Source organism: Natator depressus, chromosome 5 (genome assembly GCF_965152275.1).
Source record: "Natator depressus isolate rNatDep1 chromosome 5, rNatDep2.hap1, whole genome shotgun sequence".
Classification (NCBI taxonomy): domain Eukaryota; kingdom Metazoa; phylum Chordata; order Testudines; family Cheloniidae; genus Natator; species Natator depressus.
The window spans coordinates 109,785,468-109,810,431 of record NC_134238.1 but is presented as its reverse complement, the minus strand read 5'-3'; the positions used below and the strand labels follow the sequence as shown (position 1 = coordinate 109,810,431).

General features: G+C 40.2%; 1 protein-coding gene and 1 non-coding gene across 2 annotated transcripts; both read left to right on the top strand.

Annotated features, from left to right (window-relative positions):
- Positions 1–2,347: 2,347 nt before the first annotated feature.
- Positions 2,348–24,964, top strand: HAUS6 (HAUS augmin like complex subunit 6). Its single transcript, XM_074953447.1, has 17 exons — positions 2,348–2,580; positions 3,933–4,028; positions 4,814–4,892; positions 5,995–6,127; positions 8,865–9,012; positions 10,183–10,248; positions 10,362–10,413; positions 10,619–10,792; positions 11,888–12,081; positions 13,291–13,420; positions 14,006–14,108; positions 15,289–15,376; positions 16,521–16,593; positions 17,261–17,446; positions 18,961–19,096; positions 19,610–20,641; positions 22,119–24,964. The coding sequence occupies exons 1-17, from the start codon at positions 2,465–2,467 to the stop codon at positions 22,214–22,216; spliced, it is 2,904 nt and encodes a 967-aa protein (XP_074809548.1). The 5' UTR covers positions 2,348–2,464; the 3' UTR covers positions 22,217–24,964.
- Positions 16,314–16,445, top strand: LOC141988320 (small Cajal body-specific RNA 8). Its single transcript, XR_012639741.1, has one exon.

Sequence of the window (24,964 nt, the reverse complement as noted above, 5' to 3'; positions counted from 1 at the left end):
AAGAATGCATTTTAAAAGGACCAGATGGGCTTCTGATTCACAAATAGTCACACACACTGAGTTGCACCTGACCCTATGCAGGCAAGGGACAGACTCACTTGTGGGGCTCACAGATATCCATTTGTGGGACAAACAAAATTGACTCCTGTATTCTGAATGCAGATTCACAGAGCTAGATAGGTACTGATTATATTTGTTGTAATATAACAGGTGCTATGGCAGGGGTTCTCAAAGTGGGGGTTGGGACCCTTCAGGGCAGAGGTGGGCAAACTACAGCCCGTGGGCCACATCCAGCCCTCGGGATCGTCCTGCCCGGCCCTTAAGCTTCTGGCCAGGGAGGCTAGCCCCTGGCCCCTCCCCTGCTGTCCCCCCCTCCCCCGCAGCCTCACCTCGCTGCGCCACGAGCGCTCTGGCCCGCCACTCCTGCTGAGCAGCGCAGTGGTGTGGCTGGCTCCGGTCAGGCGTCAGGGCTGCAAGCTCCTGCTGCTCTGAGTGGCATGGTAAGGGGGCAGGGAGCGGGGGGTTGCATAAGGGGCAGGGAGTTTTGGGGGGCAGTCAGGGGACAGGGAGCAGGGGGCGGTTGGATGGGGCGGAGGTTCTGGGGGGGGGCGGTCAGGGGACAGGGAGTGGTTGGATAGGCGTGGGAGTCCTGGAGGGCCTGTCAGGGCAGGGGTGTGGAGAGGGGTCGGGGCAGTCAGGGGACAAGGAGCAGGGGGGGTTGGATGGGTTGGAGGTTCTGAGGGGAGTAGTCAGCGGCGGTAAGTGGGAGGGGATGGATAGGGGGTGGAGCCCAGGCTGTTTGGGGAGGCACAGCCTTCCCTACCCGGCCCTCCATACAGTTTCACAACTCCGATGTGGCCCTCCCCTGCCTCAGGGGGTTGCGAGGTTATTACGTAGGGGGTTGTGAGCTATCAGCCTCCACCCCAAATCCCGCTTTGCCTCCAGCATTTATAATGGTGTTAAATATATAAAAAAGTGTTTTAATGTATAAGGGGGTCGCACTCAGAGGCTTGCTGTGAGTTCACCAGTACAAAAGTCTGAGAACCCCTGTGCTGGTGTGATGATTTTATTTGCACAGTGGTAGATAATGTTGTATGACAACAATGTAACATGAATGATTTTGACAGGGTATGTCTATGCTTAAAACGCTACAGCAATACAGCTGCAGCACTGCTCTTGTAGCTCTTCAGTGTAGATGCTCACTACAAGTGACAGGAGCGGTTCTCCCATCACTGCAGTTAATCCACCGACTGAAGCTATGTAGAAACTACAGTTTATGTTGATATGCAAGTGCTGTTGCTTAGGGGTGTGAATAAGCCACCTCCCTGAGAGACATAAGTTACACTGACCTCAGCGCCAGTGGGGAAAGTGTTATGTGGGTGGGGGAGCTTCTCTTGCCAACATAGCTACTGCTGCTGGCTGGGGCTGGAGTAATTAAGTCAGTGGGAGAGTTCTCTCCCATCGGCTTAGAGCATCTGCCTTAGCAGCGCTAGAGGGTGGCACTGTAAGCTATGTAGTGTAGCCATGGAGTGCTGCCTACACTGGGGGTTAGACTGGCATGGCTATGTCTCTCGGGTGCGGATTTTTCACACCCCTCACAGATGTCGCTACGCCAGTGTAAGTTTTCAGAGTAGACCAGCCTGTATTAAAATATTCCAAAAGATGGCAATAAGTCCAGTCTTTTGGGAGTTGCCCAACATCTGCCTGGCTGAGGGAGGTGTGTTTAATATGCATTAATGTTACAAATTGTAGTTTGTAATCTTCTTTAAAGGTGCTGTGTGTGTGTGGGGGGGGGGTTGTCTGTTTGTTTATGACGTATAGAGAAGTCCTGGATGGTTATTGGTGGGTTGGCTATCCAAGTAGTAAACCCTCTATCCCCAGGACAGGTGTGCGTTTTACATTAGAAATCCAGAGCCTTGTTTTTCCCTGCAAGAGTCTCTCTGAGAGCTCCTGATGCACCCTAGCAAAGCCCGGGCTCCCCAGGCTGCTCTGGGGAAACCCCAGCCCCGTGCCACCCATGACCAGAACAGCGGCTTCCCCTTAGTAGCTCATAGCCATCGAGACTACAGTTCCCAGCTGGCAACGCGGCCGAGACTACAGTTCCCAGCAGGCCATGCTTTACCCAGAAGGAAGGGAGTGTGCCGCGTTGCACGCTGGGACCTACATTTCCGCATCTAAGAATCCTCCTGGTAGAGCGTTCTTTCTTACAGCTGCGCGGGAGGGGTTCTCTCCGGGCTGTGATTGGTCGGCGGCGGGCGCGCCCTTATGGCGTCACGTCCGCTGCGAGGGACGCTCCGCGCACTGTTTTTTCTTTGGCGGGTTAAAGGAAATGGCGGCCGCGTTAGGGAGCGGGAACGGCGGCGAGAGAGGGCCCCGCCGGAGAGAGAAACCCTCGGAGTAGAGACGCACGCTTCCTCCGGCCCGCGATCCCGCTCCGAGGCTGGTAGCGCTCCTGGCCCTCAGCATGAGCGTCTGGGAGAAGGAGCATCTCTGGCACTGCCTGCTGGCGCTGGGCTTCGAGCCGGGAGCGGGAGCCGCCGCCGCCGCCGGGAAGCTCAGCACCCACCTCAGCCTGGGAGTGTGAGTGCGCGGGGGGGAAGGGGGGAGCCAGCCGGGCCCACGCCCCTCCCCAACCAGGGTGCCCAGGCTACTGCGAGCCAGGGGGCACCCGAGCTAGTGCTGGCAGATTTGGCGCGGGGGCGGGATCCCTTGAACAGGAGATGCCTTGCTCGGGTGTCCCCTGGCCAGATCACCTGGGAGCATCTCCTGTGGTGCTGCAGGGCGCAGATGCTGCACAGTAGGGTTACCATATTTCATTTTTCCAAAAAGAAGATGCTGTGGGGGTTGGGGAGTTGAAGGGGGTATCTGCGGGGGGGGGGTACTCACTGGAGGTGGGGAGCAGTGCCGCTCCCTAACACAGTGGCAGAGTGGCTGGTGAAAGCCAGGACGTGTAAGTCAGCAACTTCCTACAGGGCCCCTTCCCCAGGGCTGAGAGCCAGGGCCTACGTGGGCAGCTTTGGATACAGGGGAGGGACCAACTAGGAAATGGACCAAGCGAGGTTCTTTCTGAGCTGCAGTGTCTGCTCTGAAAAAATCCAAACATTTCCTGTTTGAAAAATCTGCCCCGACAGAGGATGGATCCTCCAAAAAGAGGCAATAGCCAGAAAAACCTGGATGTGTGGTAACCTGCACAGGGCCTGGCTCTTCTCCAGTAAACCCTGCCCATGACAGATGGTCAAAGGGGGTGGGGCTCCCACCTTGAAGGCAGGGTGGGGTGTGTCCGTTCTTCTTGGAGAAGCCTGTCCCTGACTTGCTGTGGCAGCACATCTCTTCCACCAACCCTACATCTGCCAACATGGAGCTAGCTGTCCCTGCAATCCCTCTTGTTGTGGTTATCGACCACCGAGATGTGATGTTATGCATGGTGTTGTTCACTGGTTTGTAGAAAGGCCTTTCATGTGGAGCAGTCAGACTTTACAGTGCTGTGCACTGGGTCTCTAGTAAACAAAATGGGCTTTTCATTGGGTTGCTTCTCACTACAAATAATAGTGTACATGATATTTGTCAGAAAAAATGAGGTCTGGAAATAGCAACAGCTCTTGCTGTGTGGATTTGACACAATTTGATGCAGTTTATATGGAAACAGTCACCTTGGTAGTGTATTGACATTGAACTGACGTAACTGCTTTCAGGACAATAAACTCTCTTGATGGGATTGTCTAAATGTCATTAAGGAGCCTAGAATGCTGCAGAGTCCTTCATTGGATTAAAAATTGTTAAAATAATCTGGAAGGGTTCTGCCAAATTTGCAGACCAAAGAATCTGAGGGGTTTTGTAATCTTAAATTCACATACAAACTAATTTAAGGTTTGTTCGAATGCTTAAATTTCAATTATTTTGGTTGTTGTCACTAATTACTTTATATTTATCAGGAACATGTTTGACAAGCCGAACAAGGATGCTTTTCATGTGGTTGCGCGCTTCTTGTTTACTAAACTGGATCATTCACGCTCAGTAGAGGTTTTCCGGTACGCACAATTTTTGTGTAATTAATAATAATGTTCTGTGCACACTCGCAATAGAATAATCACTGATGTCTCTGGGGTAGAGGTAACCTGTTTGGAGAATGTGTTACAAAAATCACTTACAAAACTACCATCTGTGTAGGTTTCTCACACTTGGGGTACAGCTTCTTAATGCATGGCAGACAACTTACCTAGCTCCAAATTTTTACGGCAGTAGTCGTAACGTAGACAATTTTGGGGAAGCTTTCATAGAGATGGCAAAAGGCACATCTCCTCACCTCTAGCCAAATTTCAAGTATCAGGTTCAAGCCATAGAGCCTCTCAATGAAATGACAAGCATTTTTTTAACGTGGGCAAAAGATTTTCCCTGATCTGATTCTCAAACAGCCAAATGGTTTTATCAGAAACTTTCTAAAAAGAAATTCCATCTAAAGCAGACAGCTGGCATGGAAAATTTCAGCCCAAGGAGCTGGGCAAATTTATAAGCAGTTGGAAACAGGGCCGTATAATAGGAAATGGCAACCTGACCATCTTTGGCTATAATGTATTAACTATGAACCCTAATAGCAAAAATCTGTGCGTGTGAACTGTTTCACTGCTAGTCATTTTAGCAAACTTCCAGGTACCCTTCAATCATAGTTTGAGTACTGTTACTTCTTTCCTCCCTTACCTTCCTCCTAAAAGGAATCACTACAAACTTTTGCATTTTTCAGCTACATACTTAAATGGGTAAATTAGATTATTTACAAATATACTGAAACTGACTTTTTTTCTTTTGGAATGGAAAGATTTTGTTGCCCTCCAGCGGATAAAAAGGGAGATGCTGAATTCAGGAAGCAGTGCTGCGAATGGCTAAAAAAAATTTCAGTAAGTATTGGCAAGAATGAAATGATCACTGCAGGGAATTCTTGTCTGTTTAGAGTACCACATGTATAAGTAGCGTTTTAGGTTATTAAACAAAGTACCTGCCACCAAAGAATAACTCTAACTTTCCCAAGTACAATATATGGCATAGGTCAATTTTTTAGACTTATTTGAACTGAAAGTTACAGCATGGTATGGTAAAGCTTAGACTGCAAAGCTGATACATTTGGGCTTCATGCATGCAAAAAGCTATAGCCATACACTTAGCTTTCTGAGTATTTCATGCCTCAGACAAACCTGTAGGTGAACAGGCTTTCTTAAAAGGTAAGTTGGGAAGAGTTTATTTCAACATAAATATTGTGTGTTTCAATTAATTACAGCCATTGTAGAAGACATTGGTATTGAGAATGCAATTTGACTGATATAAGAATCTTTGCAGCTCTAGACTATTAGTTTGTCCTGGGTAAGGGCAAAGCTGCTAAAGTTTAAACAAGCGTCTTGAATAGAAATTATAAACAGGCCCAAAGCAAAATTGGTTCCCTAACTGTATTCTGGGTTCTTCCTCTACGTTAGCTTCTGTCTAAATGGGGTTCTGCTAATCATGGCCTTTATGCTTGGAGGGTTTCCAGTATGTCACAAGATCCTAACCCCTTTCCTTAATGGCAAGTTGGGTGAACTCTGTTATGCAAAATCACTGAAGAAAAGGAAAATAATACAGTGGTTGCCTTTGACATGGAAAAGAAAAAGTGGCAAAAGTATTTTCCAGGACACAGTGTAATTGGAATAGTGCACTTGCCTATTAGTGGGTTGGGACAGCAGAGGAAATCTAACAGATATCCATAACTAATCCCGACCATAGTCTTGAAACAATTTGTTCCCATCCTGGAGATGGGGAGGAGGGGATCCAAACTTTCAAATTACTATATCACGACTGTCTACTCTTTTGACAACACATAGCCTGGGTTTGCTTCAAAGTTATGTAGCAGCTAAAGACCTGTATCCCATTACAATGTTCTTGTATTTAATTAAATGTGTGGTAGTTTTTGCTCTGACAAAATCACTTCTTGGGAGAATTTATTAATAGTAACCAATTTCATTTCCTTAGGATGAATGTGGAAACAGCTTTCCCCCTGTTGTAGCCTCACTATTTCTGTCTCCTGGTGGTCCTAAATTTATTCATCTAATGTACCACTTTGCAAGATATGTAATAGTACAACATATGAAAAAAGATTGTGAAGGTAAGTTTTAGTTGTCTGATTTTTTTTTTTTTTAATCGCTTCATTCATAATATGTGACATAGTGTGAAACTGTTTAGGGCTTAATCTGTTATAAAAATCTTAAAAGGTCCTGAGCTGTTAATCCAGATCTTCACTGGAGGTTGAAAGGGAGTGGGTTCAGATCTGGTCTCATTTTAAAACCCATTTTCAATTAGTATTGGTGCCCCATAGTATAATAGTTTTGTTTGAAAATTGATTTATCTAATATTATCTTTTCTAGTTCCTAATAAAAAGCACTTGCCTGTATCTTGATGCTAAAATTTATGTGCATGTTCTTCCTCCATTTAGTTCTAAAATACTCATCCTCACAGAAGTGGCAGCCATTTAGAATTTCCATTTTTTTTTCTAAATGGAAAACTGGTAATCAGGCAGTACAGATCTCCTTAAGTGATAAAGGTGTGTGAGGTTCTAAGGGTTGATTTTTATTCATATGATGGAGTGAAGTGATAAAAAATATTTCTGTCTGCATGTTTCAGAATATTCTGTGAACTGATCTGGCAGTTTGTCTCCAGTTGTCTGAGTATCAGTAGCACTAGCTGATACACTTGTTCAGCAGTGAGTCAAGATATGTGCATGAGCATGGAGACTAAACTACTCACTTCACTCTTGCAGCTTGTGCTTAGACAAGGTACACTAACTTAAATAAACTGGTCTGGAAACAGGTTTGAGGCACGATGACGCAGCTTAGGAATCTGCTGACTGTTCTGTCTTTATGTAGAGAACTTCAGTCTTCTAGTGTGCACATCAGGTACCTTTTATAAGTACTAAATGCACTGGTATGGGATGAGAGTAGCAAAGCTTTCTTCCGTTATCAACCCCATCTGGTCCAAGCTCAATGAAACTTAATCATAGATTTTAAGGTCAGAAGGGACCATTATGATCATCTAGTCTGACCTCCTGCACAATGCAGGCCACGGAATCTCACCCACCAACTCCTGTAACAAACCCCTAACTTATGTCTAAGCTAGAATGAAACTAAGTGAAAACATGACTTCTGAAATATCTTTTGCAAGTGCTTCAGAAATCATAATTTAAATTCATTCTGATTCTAGTGCAAGTGAGGGAAATGCATAGAGGCTATAGCATTATACAAGTTGTGTAGGAACTTAGAAACTGCAGTCTAAACTCTTAGTAGTGTTACCTGTTTTTGTATTGTTTCCAGTGTTAAACTTGTTTTGCTAATAGTGGCTGCAGGGAGGGTCTTCGGAAGATGGCAGAGTTTTATTACGGTCTAACTGGCGAATAGAACAAGCATGTTGTCAAAAATAAGACTAGCCTGCTATTCTTGGTGGTCTGAGTTACTGCTTACTAACATGCTCTTTATCACTTCACCTGTTTTTAAAATGGGAACTAAAAACACTTAGATGGATGATTGAGATCTCACTGTAGTTTCTTTGGGTAACTCCAGCTCTTATGAAAAGCTGCCTTAAGTTAAAGGGACACTGTCATCTTATCTGTATTTTTCACCTACTATTGTTAAAGTAGTTCTTTGTTCTAACTGAAAGACAAGCTTTCTGTAGTTGGGTTGCTAGGCGCACCTGACAGTGCTTTGTGCGTTTATAGTGGGGTGGTAACACCAGTATAGTTAAGGTGGTTCTTGTGGAAAGAACAAGATGACATTTAAATGTGACTTTTACCTAAAAAAACTGGCAGGGGGAATTTAGTTTCCCTAAAACTAGTTTAATCGCTTTCTGAAATTGACTAAGTTGAGTTTCCCTCTGAGCAAACTTAGTCAAACACAACCAAATACCCCTCTGTTACATGCAAGTACTGTGAAGTAGAGCAACCAGTTTCTTCATGCTCTTATGAGATACTATGTTAGTGTTTCCTAATCTGGGGGTGAGTATTCACCATATTAGTCCAAGAAGGATACTGGCATGAAAGGTTATGTCTACACAGCAAGCGGAAACCCACAGCAGTGAGTCTCAAAGCCTGGATCAACAGACTCGGGATTGCACTACAGTGCTAAAAACAGCTGTGTAGATGTAGCTTTGGCCCTGAAATGTACAGAAGGGGTTGGGATTCAAAACCCAAGCCCAAATGTCTACACAGCTATTTTTAGTGCTGTAGCATGAGTCCGAATCTGTAGACCAGGGTTCTGAGGCTCGCTGCTGTGGTTTTCTGCTTACCATGTAAACATACCCTCTTGTACAGTAGTGCTGGAAGGGAAAAGTACATGACAGACTAGTCCTTCTCCTCCCCACCCCATTGCAAAAGTGTTCATGCAGCAGCAAGTAAGTCAGCAGGCACGGTCTTAAAATCTGCCTTTCCTTCCCAGCTCCTATAGTGGTCCTTGCTGCAGGAGCAGTTTTCCTCTACTCAGCTTGGATAAGCTTGGGCAGGAAAGCTACTATCTTCTCTGTTCTGATGTCACTCTTCACAGCACATGTGGGTCAGCTCTATGGAGTCCCCAAGGAGCAATTTTCCCCCTTTTCAAGGAGCATATAGTCTTCTGGTGAGATGGTGAGGGAAAAGTGCAGAAAGAATAAATGTACCCTGAAGGGGAAAAAGGCGAAGAGAAATGGATAAAAGGACAAAGTGAATAGGGGCCACATATGTTGATCCATCCCATCTAAAGAGATGGGAACCTCTGTTTTATATTTTGCATTTAATTTAAATCACCGAAATTAGCAACATGTCTTGTTACCTATAATTTTGATGGCACATTTTGAACTTTCTGTTTAACTGATTTATATAGACACCAATGTACATTTTCCGGAAGCCGTGAATTCAAGGCCTCATGACTCATATAAGGCAGCAGCAAGATACAGGGTGGCATGTATTAGATTTTTACAGTCTATACAAAGGGAAGATTTTGTAATTCGAGAGTATCAAAGAAAAACACAGTAAGTAACTCTTGTGGGGGAGGATATTTTTAATTGAAAGTCTTCATAAAAATTACTTATTACATTAGTGGCAATATAGATAGACATTTCCAGCTTAAAGTAACATTTTTGCAAATGTCTTGCCTTCTAGTGTTAAGAACTCCCAGCTTTTTGCAATTGACAACACTTCGTGCATATTCGTTTCAGTTGTTCCCTGTATGCTGTTTTTGTAGCCCTTTACACGTAACAGCAGAGAGAAATTTTAAACATTAAAATGTGATTGTTCATCCAGCAAAATGGCTGGAGCACTCTGGGATAGGTATAGAGTAGACTTTAAGTTATAGTGTATTTAAAGCCACTGCTGTTTAAAAAACAAATAGTAACTATTTTGTGGTTATAAGAGCTGTTTGGCCTCTGAGTTTATCAGTGTGGGATATACTTTATCAGCATCATCCTTTAGTTGTCTTACTAAATTATTCTCTTCAGTCTTCACCCGGGACATAATCCAGTCTCTTCCTGCTCGGGAATAATTAACATCCTGACTTGCACTGAGTTACATCTTTTCAAAGCTTCCACTTCTTTATTTTTCTCATCAAAAAACTTCAGAATACTTGAAGATTCTGTTGTACTTCTAAAAATCAGGCCATTTATATATAAGTGGCAAAACAAAAAATCAAGTTAGGCTGCTAGGCTCTTGGGTCTTGAAAAGTTTAACCACTGCAGTTATGTAAATCCCAGTGCTCTGGCTCCTAGTGGGTACTAGTCAATTGGAACACAGGAATTTATATGCCAGACAGTTGAGAAACTGTGTATTAACATGTAAATTGGCCCTCAGCCATAATTTAAGTACTTGGATAGCTGAGAAATAACATTTCTGGTAACTATATCATTTTTGTAGCTATTGAAAACTATTTCAGTATAATGCAATGGAACACCGTCAAACTTTCAAGTCTTTGGTAAGATCTTTAGGAAAGATCTTGCACAAAATAACTTGTGTGAGCCTATACAGTGAACTGTGCAAGGCTTCAGAGCTATCTGGATATTCAGGTTTGGGCTGAAACAGCCTGAAAAGTAAATTACTATCTTCCCTTCATATTTTCCATGTCGATCATTAGAATTGGGATATCAGAACAAAAATGCAAGCCTTCAGCTTGATATAGTAGCTCTGTTTTGCTCATTTGTTTTTTGCAGATTATTGACTAAACAAATAAGAGATGCAAGATCTGAATGTGCAGAGCTGCACAAACTGCTTCAAAAGTAGGTATTCCTTCCTAACTGTTCTTCAGATTTATGAAGCTAAAGGCAGACTATTGGAAACTTTTAATCATAGTTTCATCATAGCTAACTGAATTATCTATTTTTTTAACTAGAATGGAGCAAAATAACCAAAAGCAAAGTAACAAAGCGGAGAGAGTTCAAAAGGTGAGGATTTTCTTCTTGATGGCAGGTGGCTGACTTTATTTTTTTAGTTAACATACTCCTCCAGCAATTATTCCATCCCAGATACTGCTCTCTACTTCAAACATGCTAGCATTCCTCATTTAACTTAATGCATTTCTGGACTTGTCACCAGGATAGTGTGGCAAACGTTTGAGCCATGACATTTTTTTTTCCCTCCCCCATTAAGGTTCGCTCCAGGTGGGCATCTGTAATGGAAACCCTTACATTCTTGGAAAAGGAAAAAGAAGTTGTAGATTCTGTTGTTGATGGTCACGTGGACCAGTATGCTTTAGATGGAACTAATGTCACTATCAACGTTCCAAGGCTGCTGCTTGAAAAAATTGAAAATCAAATGTACAACGTATGTTATTGTCTTTAAAGTACCTAATACTTGTCTCTTCACATTTGTGCTTTTTATTCATAGAACTCCTAGTTGCCTTACAAAACTGACAAGTAAAATTATTCTCACTTAATGGAGCTACACATCTGTTTTGCCATCTGTTATGGGCCCAGAGTAATGCAGCATACTGCTCATAGACCTGGGAACATGCCTTGATTAGTGTTGCATCAGATGCCAAGTACTCTTACGTAGCAAGGGAGAACAAATACATCTGATCTGATTGTATTTAATGTCCTTACTGTAACCTGCCCTACAAACATGCACAAGCTATTCTCTTAAATTATCACATTTAAAAATGTTTAAACTGCAGTAATGATATCATGTTTGGGTGAAGGGAAGGCCTAGATTACTTTTGGAAAAACCCATAGCAGGAATTTCTAAGACATATATGGAAAACATGATCTTTCCTTAAATTAAAAAAAAAAAAAAAAAAGTTTAGAAAGGGAGATGTTGGTCATTGTCAAAATTGAGGAATAAGGAAAAGTAACGAAACAATTGGTTGGAGGCTTATTTTCTTCTACATTCAAATGTACTTGGAGGTATTGAGGTAAAATGTCTTACAGTACGGTGTTACAGATATTCTTTATTTGAAGTCCTGTTTCAAGTGTAAATCTCACTAAAGTATTAAATCAATAACTGCATTGCTAATCCCATATTAAAATGAACACTTAAAACTAATTTAATTTTTTTTTTTCTGATTACATTTTGCATTTCACTCTGCTTGGACAACAAAGCTAGACTGGTCAGACTCATGCATTGTGTACAGTGATGTTCAGGTTCATAGAATTGTTGAGTGGTGGTTACAAATGGTGTTTGTTAAAATGCTTTCATTTCATGTTAATATTAAGTTAATATATAACCCCTTCTAAGCACCCTTAATTTTCTGGAGCTCAACCAAGGTGTGTCTCAATTTTTTTTTAAAAAGTACAGATTCATAATCATAGGAGTTTTGTATCCCTATACTATACCTCCTCAGAGAAAAGGCAGCAATCTAATAACTGATGTATCTATGAAACTGTTTGCTAATTGGTTTTCTCTTTTTTTCAATATTTGAAGTTGCATATAGGAAATATATATGAAGCTGGAAAACTCAATCTGTTAACAGTCATTCAGTTATTAAATGAAGCACTGAAGATTTTAAGACATGAACGTCAACAAGTTGACCATGAGGCACTGAAATTAGATCTTCAGTACATTGAAGGGAAGACCAAATTTCAGAATAAAATTTTATTGGGTCTGAAGTCCATGAGGTAAACTGTTAGAATTTTTTCTGAGGCTCTTTATGCTTATTTTCTTGCACAAGGGAATGTGTAGTCTCCTGCATGTCTCTTCCAAAATAACACAACACTTCATATTTTGGCCTTATTTGCTTTACTGAGAGAATATGCTGATTTCATCAGCTCTGCTCTTGATAGATATTTTGGCTGACAAATGTTTTGGTGTTACTTGGTGTTTTACATCTACAGAGGCATCTGCAAAATTCAGCATTTTCCCCTCTGCTCTCTTTATGAGCAAGCCAGTTGTGCTCCTGGCTGTGTGAAAACGGAAGCTGGGCATCTTAGTTCAGTGATGGTAGTGAAGGATTCTTACTCCTTTGATCTTAAATGATAGGTGAGAAGTCTATTGTACTGGCTAAATTTTAGCATAGTAAACTGAAATTAAGATTTTAAATCTCTTGTATTCATCCTTTAATTATTTTAGGTATTGTGTTCTTTAAAGACTCTAATGACAGTTTTTGGTCAGCATTTGTATTTTTAGTCGGTTATCTATGCTTTCTTTGCAAAGCTTGCATTTGGCATATAAAACTGGTTTGTAAAAAAGAAACAGTGGGACACTTAAATGGGTGATACTCTAGAACCCTGTGTCTCGTTAAATTTCAGTGACTATATATTTACATTATCTGACAACTGTGACAAGATAAACAGAACCAACACCCAAATGCACTTTGGTAGCACAAAGTTGTCCATCCCAAGCAATTGCAACATTACCCAGAAAAACATCTCATCTCTATCAGTCTGCTTTCTATGTAACATGATTTTACTTCCAGTACAAATACTTAAGGTCCATTTGTTTTTAAATAGGAGTACTTGTGGCACCTTAGAGACTAACCAATTTATTTGAGCATAAGCTTTCGTGAGCTACAGCTCACTTCATCGGATGCATACTGTGGAGAGTGTAGAAGATCTTTTTATATACACACAAAGCATGAAAAAATACTTCCTTCCACCCCACTGTCCTGCTGAGTGGGGTGGGAGGAGGTATTTTTTCATGCTTTGTGTGTATATAAAAAGATCTTCTACACTCTCCACAGTATGCATCCGATGAAGTGAGCTATAGCTCACGAAAGCTTATGCTCAAATAAATTGGTTAGTCTCTAAGGTGCCACAAGTACTCCTTTTCTTTTTGCGGATACAGGTTAACACAGCTACTACTCTGAAACTTGTTTTTAAATGTTGCAGGCACAAACTGAAGCGAGAGGATCATGTGTCGATAGTGGAATCAATTGCTGAAAAACAAAGAGATTGGGATATGAAGTGGGAAAACTTCCTTGGGCAGTCTCCCTTTAGTTTAATTAAAGATCAGAATCCAGTAAGTAATATGAGCTTTTTGGAGAAGTAGAGTACGGCTGTTTTCTGGGGTTGGGAGAGCTGAAGCAGACTTCCTAACAAATATATAACTGCAGTAGAATCCTTTTAATGCTTCCAGTGTACCAGATGTTAAAAATGTTCTAGTCTCTTTGGCCTTTTTAAGATGAGTAGGTGTAAGTTTAGTTCAAAGTACACAAGTCCTTTATGATAACCAGTCAAAGTTGGTATCCTTGTAGGTAATTCAAAGTTGGTCCCTTCAGGTCAGGAGTGAGTCGTAGCAGCAAATCAGTGGGCAAACTTGCATAGTAATTACCTCCTGTAACTCCCTGTAGTTAAAAGAGCACTTAATTTTCAAGTGGTGTCTGTCTTTTGAGCATAAAATTTGACCAGGTAAGTTTTTAGTCTATTTCCAGTGAACGAAGGATAACAGTTTCATAGCATCTGCTAAACATTTGCTTGTGATCTCACTGCCTCTGGCCTTTAGTTTTAAAAAAAATACTGAATCACTTTTAGTAGTGTTAAATACTACTGATCTGGAGTTTTTCACAAAAATAATTGTTGAATAATTTATTTTTATTTTGAAAAGGTACTTGATTTGTTACCAGCTATGTCTCCTCTTTCTTTTGATCCTGCAACAGAAGAGGCTTATAAAAGCAGTGTCTTCTGTAAATATCCAGCATCAATTCCAGGTGAGTAAATTGGATAATGTTTTTGGTCATCCCTAGGGTGTTCTTTGTCCTGAAAGGATTCTCTGCTTGCCTTTGATACTCCAGTCCTCAATAGCTTCTTGTCATGGCAGTCGTCTTTCTGACAGATGAGTGCTGAGCACTGTTTCTTTGGAGCCTTTCAGTACTGCTCCTTGTGTCTGCCAAAAAACCTCTCTTGTTCATGGAGGAATAAGGAAACTTGGGCTGAGAGCTCAGCTTTTATCAGAGGAAAACTGCTAATATGTCTAAAACATGGATTTCAGTGCCACTTTCATCTCACTAATGCATGGTGAGCGTTTTAAAGTATATTGTCTCTTGCAATTGTCATGAGCCTTGTTTCTCCCCCACTTAGTCAACATTCATTTAAAAAAAAAGTAAAATCCTTGTTAGATTTCTAACTGCTATAACTTAAACCTGTTTCTAGTAGAAACATGCATTTTTAGGCTGGATAGGTAACATACTACAAAAACCCAAGGAAGTCTCAGAATTCTGGTAACACTTCCATAGCATGTGTGTTTGCCTTGGCTTTCTTGCATACAAATTCCTGGCTGGAGGTTTTTTTAATTTGTAGTTCTTAATAATTCTAGAGAACCATCCTGGTTGTTACTCTGCCTTTGTGATCTATCTGCTTTAGGACAATGTGTTTTTAAGTTGGTTAAAATTGTGTTCACTAACATCCACTTCTACATAGAGCTGCCTGCATATTAACCGTAGCTAACTCCTAGAGCTTAATTTACAATATATTGGCATTGTAAATGTAGTGATATAATGAGAGGTTCTTGTGGTTGAAGGGGCAATATCTTTGATGACTTAATTCAAAAAACCCTATCACGTGGGTTGAATTTTTATGCCTGTAATGAATCAAAAATATTGAATTTCTGTTAATTGAAGAACCCTTGTACTAAATTGTGTATGTGTTTGCTATTTGATATCTGCACACTTTTCTGCCCACCAGCTTCGTTCCATAACTCATCTTCTGGTATTGGCAAATCACTGTAGAGTACATAAGGGCTTTGTTAAATTGACATTTTGAATAGCCTTTTGAACTAGTCTGCTTATAGCACTCCTAGATCTAAAATTGTTGTCACCTCTGGTCCTTCATAATCAAAGAAAATAGATGAGGCAAAAAGTGGTAACAAATCCCTTCCATTCCCTATTCTAGATACGCCAAAAAGGGATCGTCAAGCAAATGACGTTAAGAGAGAGGATGCAGCATTGGAAAGTATCATGGACACAACATCTACAGGAAGGTATAATTAAAAAACTATCTTGGACCATTTAATGCATGAGTAAAAGAGGTCAACGGGTGCAGACTGTTACTTTCCTCATTAAGATTCCTCCTCTAAACACTTTCTTTCATGAAGCCTTTCCATAATCCCTACAAAGGGTGAAACTATATAACTATCCCTATTTTGGGTGTCCTGAGTTGCATGGCAGCTGTTTACCCTAGGAGGTCCTCTATGGCATTTTAAAAGGTTGTATTTTTCATGCACCCACATAAGGACTCCTACAAACACCTGAAACCTGTTGTGTTTGGAAAAAATAAAGGGAGTGTAAATTTCAACAAATTTTGACTAGTTATCTCATTCCTAGAAATCAGTTCATATCATCTGCATCTGAGTTCTCTTCAGATTATCAAAGCAGTTAAAGCTAGACTTGTGTTTACCGAGTGACTTTATATAACTTTCTGAAAATTCCAGTAAACTAAATGTGTAACATGGACAAACAACTGTTATAAAAGTGGTAAAACAGGTCGGAATACTACTATACATAATTAAATTACTTGCTTCCTAGTGAGTGAACTGAATTTTAATAGCATAGTTTTTAAAAGAGAAATAGGTAAAATTACTTAGAAGCAGTGATGGTATTTAGTTTAGCTTTCTTCTGCTTTTCTTTGCCCGTCAGAACTGACTTAAACTTGTACTAGTAGCCAACTATATGACTTCATAAAACACCTAAAACACAATTCAGATCCACAAGCACCAAAAGGCTTACAGGCAGGTTACTTAACACTTAAAGAATACATACTTTCATGTGGTGTGACAAGGGAACTGAAATACATTGATACTTCAACAGTTTGCTTTAGAACTCCAGTTGATCTCAAATTCCCAATATGAATAATACACATCTCTTTATATAAAGTTCCACTCTAGAAGTATGTGTGGGGGTTTCATATTTATTACTGCTTGGGAGACTGATACACAAATAGGGCTAAAAATCCGCTCTAATTGTCACAAGTCCTCCCTATAGTAAAACTGCCTTCTGATGACCGGGATGAATTGAGGGAAATCATAACGGACAGATACGGGGCAGACAATATACTGAGCTTCATAAGACTTTTATATGCAGCATATTTGGTTTAATTTCAATAACTGGAATGTTGTCTTTTTCTAGGATGCTCTCACACTTGCAGTCAGCTACACAGAGCTTTCTCACAGCTGAACCCAGCAGTGTGGTACTTGAAAAGGTCAGTTTTTAATATCTTAAATTGTCTTTGGGGAAAAAAAATAAACACTTGAGACGTTTGTATTCTGTCTGCATTAAGAGATTGCAAGGTAAACTTGGCATACTTTCCTGAGTCCTGCTGATAGGTGTTGATGCTAACATCATAACCATTTTCAATCTATCAGAGGATTCCCCAGGCATTGGGAAAATCGTCAGGCTGCATAGCACCTGTGATAAGTTTCCACACCCGACTCCCAGCATAAGAAGTGTCTGTACTACACCAGTAATATCTGGTTATTGGAACAGCTTCTTATGGGGGCTGTGAAGTGGCAGCTCAACTTCAGCAGCATCAGGGCCAATCCTAAATTATGCTTTGGGGTTTGCATGGTGGTCCCAGGTTGAGGAATGCAAGTATTGTCTAAAAAGCACCTTTGCTGCATCTTGGCTGCACTAGATACAGAAAGGGCAAACCCAAGGGCTTACTGTTATCTATATGCAACACTTCGCCTACGTAGGTATGCTTTGTGTCAGCTTAAAATCTGACTGGAATGAATGTTTGTCAGTGTTTGATTTACTATTTTGATTAAACTAACGCTGACACTACAGGTGCTGTGCAGTTGAGTTGGTAGTTCCTTCAGATTGTGCATTTTCACAATATAAGACTTAAAAACTTTTTTATGTTCCTTTAGGATGTACATACTACAACTCCCAAAAGGAAAGAACGGTCTGTTTCTCAAAAAATCTTAAAATATGCAGTTCACAAACCTAGACCAACAGAAGCTTGGAAGAACGAAGACACTCATGTACTCCAATCACCAAGTGCAGTTAAAAGAGAAGATCCTGTTAAGAAAGCACAAGAGCAACTGGCAGAAGAGGTTAGGAGAGGCTTCGCTTCTTAATTACACTTCATTCACTAATCCTGATCTTCTAAAGATAATTTGATCTTGGTACTCAATTGTTTATGATAACTGTTCTTATTTAATTGTAGCTGTCTAAGCTTCATTTTTGAGTCATTTAAGAAGAAAAGGATGAAGGCTATAATTTAAAAGTACACATTGCTCAAGTACAATAGAATACTCTTAATTGGAATATCCTAGTGGGTGGTAGCCTTTCTGATTTACCAGGAGAAAAGTAATGCTGCTATGCAGGAATCTGTAAATCCCATAATATTACTGGAGAGTATTCACAGTGCTTGGATATTTCTAAGGCACCTCATTTCTGTATTTGTATTGGATTTCTGCAAATAGGCCTACTTCCACGGGAGAGGGCCTAAGCCTGTCCCTCTGTTGCATCTACTGCTGACATTGTGCAGTAAATACAATAATAGTCAAGTATATGTAGCTGCCGTTGATGGAACAAACTAATAGCCCAGAAGAGGGAGGGTAGAAAGTTTGAATTCCTTTTGTATATCACACAAAAGTAGAAGGGACTGAAAGCTATTAAGGCAACAAACTATCAGAGCCAGTATAAGACTCATGAAAGGGTACCAACTAAACTGTGGAGTTAATCAAAGATTACTTGTTCTCATTAAGCAGCCGCCATTGGTCTTCCCTGGGAGACTACGTGATTAAGCATACCCTGGTGACATAGAGCTGCTTATACCATTCATGTCTTTTTTTATATGCTTGACAAAGTTGATGCTTTTCCTTTGTTTCACTTACTGAAAGCTTTCTGCAGCTTACAAAACTGATCTTAGGTCTATAACTATTACATATTTTGGCATTTAACTATAGCATCTGAATATTGTTCGACAAACATTTAGACATGGCAGGTGTGTACAGGCACTTTAAGTCCTTCAAAGGGCTTTTTGTTACAAGAACCTCAAAGTTGTGCTATATAGTGAGATAGAAGACTAAGTGTCTTCATCCCTGAAATGGTGTAGTTAATTGTCAGCTGCACTCAGGAATATTTGTTCATTTATAGAATATTGACATCCCAAGTGACATGATTTTCCCATAATTGTTCAGATTGGAACTCTCGAAGTAAAAGCTTAATGCTTCTCTTAAATGCTTTTCATCCAGGACTCTCAATTCCTGGTTGTTAGTTAATCTCACTTCCTTGTCTCTCAGGGAATCTTGTCTCTATTTTAAAGAAAGATGAATGAACTAAAGCATGGGCTGAAACAAGTCAGTGGTAAATTAGAGAACAGAATGCAGAATTTGACTTCCAGTCTCATATTCTGACCAGGAGGCTTTCTGTTCTTTTTCACACTTATTCACTTTAAAAGGAGCATTTTCCATAATTGTACACACACATTTAAGCCAGGGCTGTGGAACTCCTAATGCTCTGGAGTGGGTGGAGAGAATGGGATTCACTCAGTGTTATTGGCAGGAACAAAAATTTTATAATCTTCCTCAAGAGTTTCCATTCTCTAAACTTTCTCCTACAGGTTGCAGATGTAGTGGTATCAGAATCGACTCAGGGCAGTGGTGGAAAAGGAATGGAGTTAGATGACCTAATTGGCTCATTGGCTTCTAACCCTTTCTTAACAAGGAAACAGATCCCACGAACTCCAGAAAATCTGAGTAAGTTCTGTTTTCATAATGGAGAGTAGTTGAACTTCAGTGAATTTCTGTTGAATAGAGATGCTGCCATATTAAAGTACACCCCCCCTCATCCCAAAAAAAACCCCCACTGCTCAATCAGAATGGCTTTAACTCTTAACAGTCGTCGTCATGATGACATACTTATTATATGTAACACAACATAGTACCTGTAACAAAACAAACATAGTATGACTAAGGCGAGAGAGAGAGAGCAGTGTTTCTCAATGACCGGAGCACGGACTGGCACCAGTCCCAGAGATCTCCCTGACACAGTTTAGGAAAGCAACAAGTGGTCTCTGGTATATAAAAGGTTGAGAAACACTGGTATAGAACTCCTATGCCATCATCTCTGTGCCGTCGGCATTGGGGGCATGGTTGGGAAACATCCATCGTTTCAAAGGTAGCATGTTTACACTTTTATGAAAGTAGAAAAATAGGGGTAAACAGTATGGAATTGCACTTAAATATGTCCTTAATTTGTTTCAATCTTAGTTACTGAAATTAGAAGCTCATGGAGAAAAGCTATTCAAGCTGAAGATCCTTCAGATACAGAGTTGGTTCAGACTAAAATGGTGACAAAAGAAGCTCCATTGGATCTAGAGTCTGCAATTTGTAGCCGAGTAGATTCTAGTATGGCCTGCTTTATGTCTTCATCTCACATGTCTGACCTTAATGCTTCTAACTTATTAGAAGGGAAATCTTCATTAAGTTGGATGACACCTGCACCTAAAAAGCAGTTGGTGGTTAGCCACATCAGTGAATCGCCAACACAGATACCAGCTACAAGCATGCCAGATAACGAAAGATCTTGGGAGCTTGGATCAAAACATACTGTTTCAAGTAAAAGTCTCTCAGAAGATCCAGAAGAATCTGTCTTTCCAGCTGTAGATAAGAGCATGAATCCTCTGGATAATAGTGCAGAGGGATATATTAAAACAGATGCTCTATCACCTTACCTTTGTCAGAATTCTTCAATGCATACAACTCTGTCGTGGGATGCTTCTCAAATGGTAAGTGGTACTAGTTCTGACAGTCATGAAGTTATACAGTTTGGAATACTACATGAGACTCTTCCAGAGGAACTTGGCAACATAAGTCTTAATAGTTCTAAAAGTTTAGAGACTGATGATGAAGTCGAAGGTAATTCAAGGGATAGCAAGTCCTTAGAAAACATAGTAAAAAATGATTGGGCTGCTCAAGAATGCAAACTGGATTTACAGTCTATTCGCAACAGGTATGAAGCACTGAAAAAGACAGTTTTTGGAAATGAGGCAGATTCATTTCAGTCACCTTCTAGAAAACAATTTCTGAGGTGTGGATCTGAGATAAACCTTACTCCAGGATGCACAGAAACAAAAGAAGTATTTAGTCCTCTAGGAAAACTCTATGCATTGGATGCAGAGTATATCAAGACACCTTCACGCATGTCTCTCTTTGAAAGAAGGCATACTCTTTCTCCACTGATTGCATTTTCTCCAGTTCAAGCACAAAAGAAACCTAGAGACTTCCTGCATAACTTGAAGGGTAAGCTTGTGTTTGTGCTTTTGACAGGATTGTGCCACTATCTGTACATGTGGAACTCTTCACTTCTGGGTTTCCCGGATATAATCTGAGCACTTGGCTTCTCCTTTAGGAGTTAGGGGGAAGAAGGGAATCACCAAGGTAGTGGATTGTTGCCACAATTACAGCTACTGTCTTTCTCCCTGGAAGGAGCAATGTAGGTGCATATATATGATCATGGAAGGAGGGAGAAAGATGCAGATCTGATCTTTGGGTTGAGTGCACTTTCTGATGTCTTAGTCTTTTCAGCAGTGAAGCAGAGGGAGCCTTTTAAACTTTTAAAAAATGTATATTCAAGACAGTCATCCTTCAATCTGCTAGTTTCCAAAGATTCACATATGCATAATTTTTCTGTCTTGAAAAATGATACTTCTCCCCAGAGGTGGATATTTAAATTGATAAAGTCCATATCTTGCAAATTACTTTTTCCAGATATGGAACTATGGGAGTCTTTGCCAAACTATAGACACCAAAATGTGAGAGAGACCTAGGTAATACTTACGCTAATGAAACACAGGATAGCTTCCCACACCAGAAACAGAAATACAGTGGCACTAGGCACTTACTGGTACGCCTGTAAGCATCATTCAGTATACTTGAGTATTTAGTACGACAGGAATTAGCCTTGTAAGTGCACTTGCATTTAATGTGGATTTTACTTACTGTGGACTGACAGTTGAGTATCCAGGACATTTTCACTTGAATGTCAAATGGAAAAGTTGGTAAGTTGAATTTAACGGGCTTATCTTAAAGGGACAATGACAGACTTGGACTGCAATGCACTCTATGGGGCTGCATCCTGCAACTATCAATAAACTGAAGATAGTAATGAATGTAACTGCTTGGTTAAGTGGTCCTCCATAAATTGTACTTCCTGTCAGTTAACTTATAAACAGCTTAGATGACACCTGAAAGCTAAAAGTCCTAAATGATTTGGGACCAGATTGCTTATTAGAAATACATGCAGGCCCATAGAAGGAAATCAAGCAGATGCTTAAACCAGTTCTCCCTTGGCCCTACTTGCTGGGAGCTCTGAGGAATCTACATTCAGTAACCTTCTCATTTATTGGAAGTGACTTAAAGATCATCATCCCTGTAGTCCACATTTGATAAGCCTTTTCTCCCTCGGTAGCAGCGGGTCGTTAATATATATTGCTACATAACTGGTGCTGTTACATATACTAAGTAGCAATAACAATTTAACACTTTAAACTGGTTGCATGCAGGCTGTACTGCCAATGCTGGTGCACACCAGAATCCTCTCTAGTTATTAGCTGCAACTTCTTTGGTTGTGCAGATATGGGAATTTTTCCTTTCCCTGATTTGGAACAATTGCATCTGTAGGAAGTGTCCCCAAACACTAGTCTTTTTCCTAAGGGTATTTGGTATGTCAGATTTTTTTAATACTATACATTTATATAACAATACATTCTTTTTCTAGAAGAAGAGAATTTGAAGGAGAAGCTGGATGCAAAAGAATCCTCATCAGATATAAAGACACGTAAAGATGAAGCAGTTTCACACTTAATAGAATTATGATGCACTTGGATGTGTAATGCTTGTGTTCTAAACAATTAGATTCATAATTAAAATGCTATTTGTTGTTTACATTTTTCAAACCCATTTCAGACTGAAATTCTGCCAATACATACATTTAAATACTTATTTTAACTAACCTGGGAAGAAATTTCCTTAGTGTACAGTGTCCATGAAGGCTCAATTCTTTCTTTGGTCATTAGTCAGAGGGACTTGGAGATTTTTGACCATTGATATGAGAAGACTAGTAGTCGGATGTGTGGAATCAAACATTTTGTTGGATTGTGTGGTTAAGTCATGCACACTGAAACGCCTGAGGCTGACGCGACTTCCTAAAACAGTTCACATTTTAATCTGAAGTATTAAATAAAAATAAAAAAACTAGTCAAGGACCCTGTTGAAAAATGACGTTTAACCATGTGCATTATAAGATATGAAGGATATCATCCTTTAATTTTTGAAGTCTAGCAAAATTGGAACTTTAATTACCACACAAATTGTGAAGGGACTTTGTAGAAGAAAGAGGATGGATTCTTTTAAAGGCCACCTCCTACCCAGTTCCCTGTTTGGGAATGACGTTTGCCTCCCAATCTGACCTGTCAGGTTTATTTTATGGAGGCCCTTGTTGGGGCACCAGCTCTGGTGCTCTGACTCCACAGCAGCATGATTCCACTGGTGGTACCCTTGGTTATAGCATTGTTTGTCAGGAGAAATGATGGGGTTATTCAGAAAAGGCCTGGAGACCTTTCCAGGTTGGAGTGAAGGGGGATAAATTTTTATCCATCCTACCCTGGCCCATTGTAAGCCACAGAAAACTTCTGCATATTCAGATCAAGGTGTGGGTATGATTTAGCCTAATTTATTGACTTGCAAGGGAAGAGAATGAATTTGGTAAGATGGAGCACTGATGTCTATGGTCTCCCATAAACAAACCCCTTGATTTAAAACTCTGCCTTTAGTTCTACTTGAACAGTCATGTCCCCAAAGTGTGGAAAGATTTAGGGAGAGTGGAGTCAAGTGGAAGAAAGGCATATGAAGAGTAGGACAAAGGAGTGCTCACAAACACTGTAACTGAGCCCACTAACAAGATCAATTAGAAATCCACTTGTGGGTTAAAGTAATTTAGGATTTTTTTTGTCTAACTTTAGATTTCATGTTTGACTTTGTCTTGTGTTTATTTAAACTTTTTTAAATAGTTAATTAAAGTGAAACCGTTTTCAGTCTTGTTACAGAAATATTTAATTTTATAAACTTCATCCTGCAACCTCAGTCTAAGATTTGTCTACGTGTGTTCTAGGCAATGAAATGGGACTAGATATCTAAAGTGACTCTGCATTACTATGAAATAAAGAGAATTAACAGCATATTTACTCTAGAAATCATAAACTGAGCTCCAGTCTGGCATTCAGCTGAGGACTTTGTAGAGTTGTCTTTATCATTGTTAAACACTAGCCACTGTGCTCATAGTATACAAAATGATATGTTTAAATGAATTTCCATTTTAAATGGTCAAAATAATTGACACCAAATGACCAGGATTTGCTGGTTAAGGTATTCTTGTAGAAAACAAGCAGGTGGTGTTGGAGCAAATACAGTAAGACCTAGATAATCTTTTTTGTCTTCAGGAGAAACAACTGGATATAAAGTTTTAATTACTAAACATGTTAGAAGGGTTGGATTGTTTAATCATGGTTTTTTCCATCAGCCTGCCTATGAACAGACAGTGTGGCTGCCTGCCTTCTTATAATTCTCCATTGCTATAAAAATGCTTACACAAGTATTTCTTCATACTTGTTTTGTTTTTTCAAAATCTGCATTCCATGGACTAGGAAAGATGGAGTTTCTCTTCTACAGAACATGCAAGAGTGAAAAAATTAAGCCCTTTATACAAGTCTTTGAGCTCTTGGGTCCCCCCTGTGAATTTTGCATTATGCCTTTGTGATGGCAGGTGAATTAGCAAATGACCATCACCTACTAAATTGCTAAGTAAAATGTAATCTCAGAAAAGTATATTTCCATCTTTTTGGCATCAACTTTCTCCTACCACATTAACTCACTAGTCCTACTTTACACAGTGAATTCTGATGACCGCTAAGTCTGAATTTGGAAGGCAGAGCAAGACTACTTTCACTAGTTGAAGCTGTTACTCTGGAAAAAAAAAAAAAGTACATTGTGGGCTTGTGTATCCTCAATGATTTTCAAATCAATATGCATTGATCTAAACAATCAGTCACTCATTCTGTAATCCACATTTAGCTGCCGCTGTTGATACATGAATCTAGCTCACTGTTTGGTATTAAACATGTAACTGTCACATTCAATGTACTGGTGCTTTGTGATATACTGATGGGCTACAAGGTGAGGATATGGAAGAAAAAGCTGAACAGTGCCATACTAAAGTTGCTTTAATCTAAGAATCTGAATTATGATATGAAGTACCTTTAAAACTGTGTAACCCGTTCATCCTATAAGCTGTGTGGTCCAGACTCTAGGTGTTTGCTACATTGGCAACATCATCATTAATGGAAGCAGAGTAACTGTGTTGTTCAATAGTCAAAGCGATGTTACCTTTACATTAAACTAGCGTGCCAAATCAAGATTAAAAAAGAACATAGCCTACGTGGAGGCCAGAAGCTGTGCCCTGCAACAGTTGAGCAGCATGTGCTGCTGTCAGGGCTGTTCAGAGTGCCATCAGCAGCAGGTGGATTGCAGGATAAGAATTTGAACAGAGAAGGGAGAATTCAAACATAC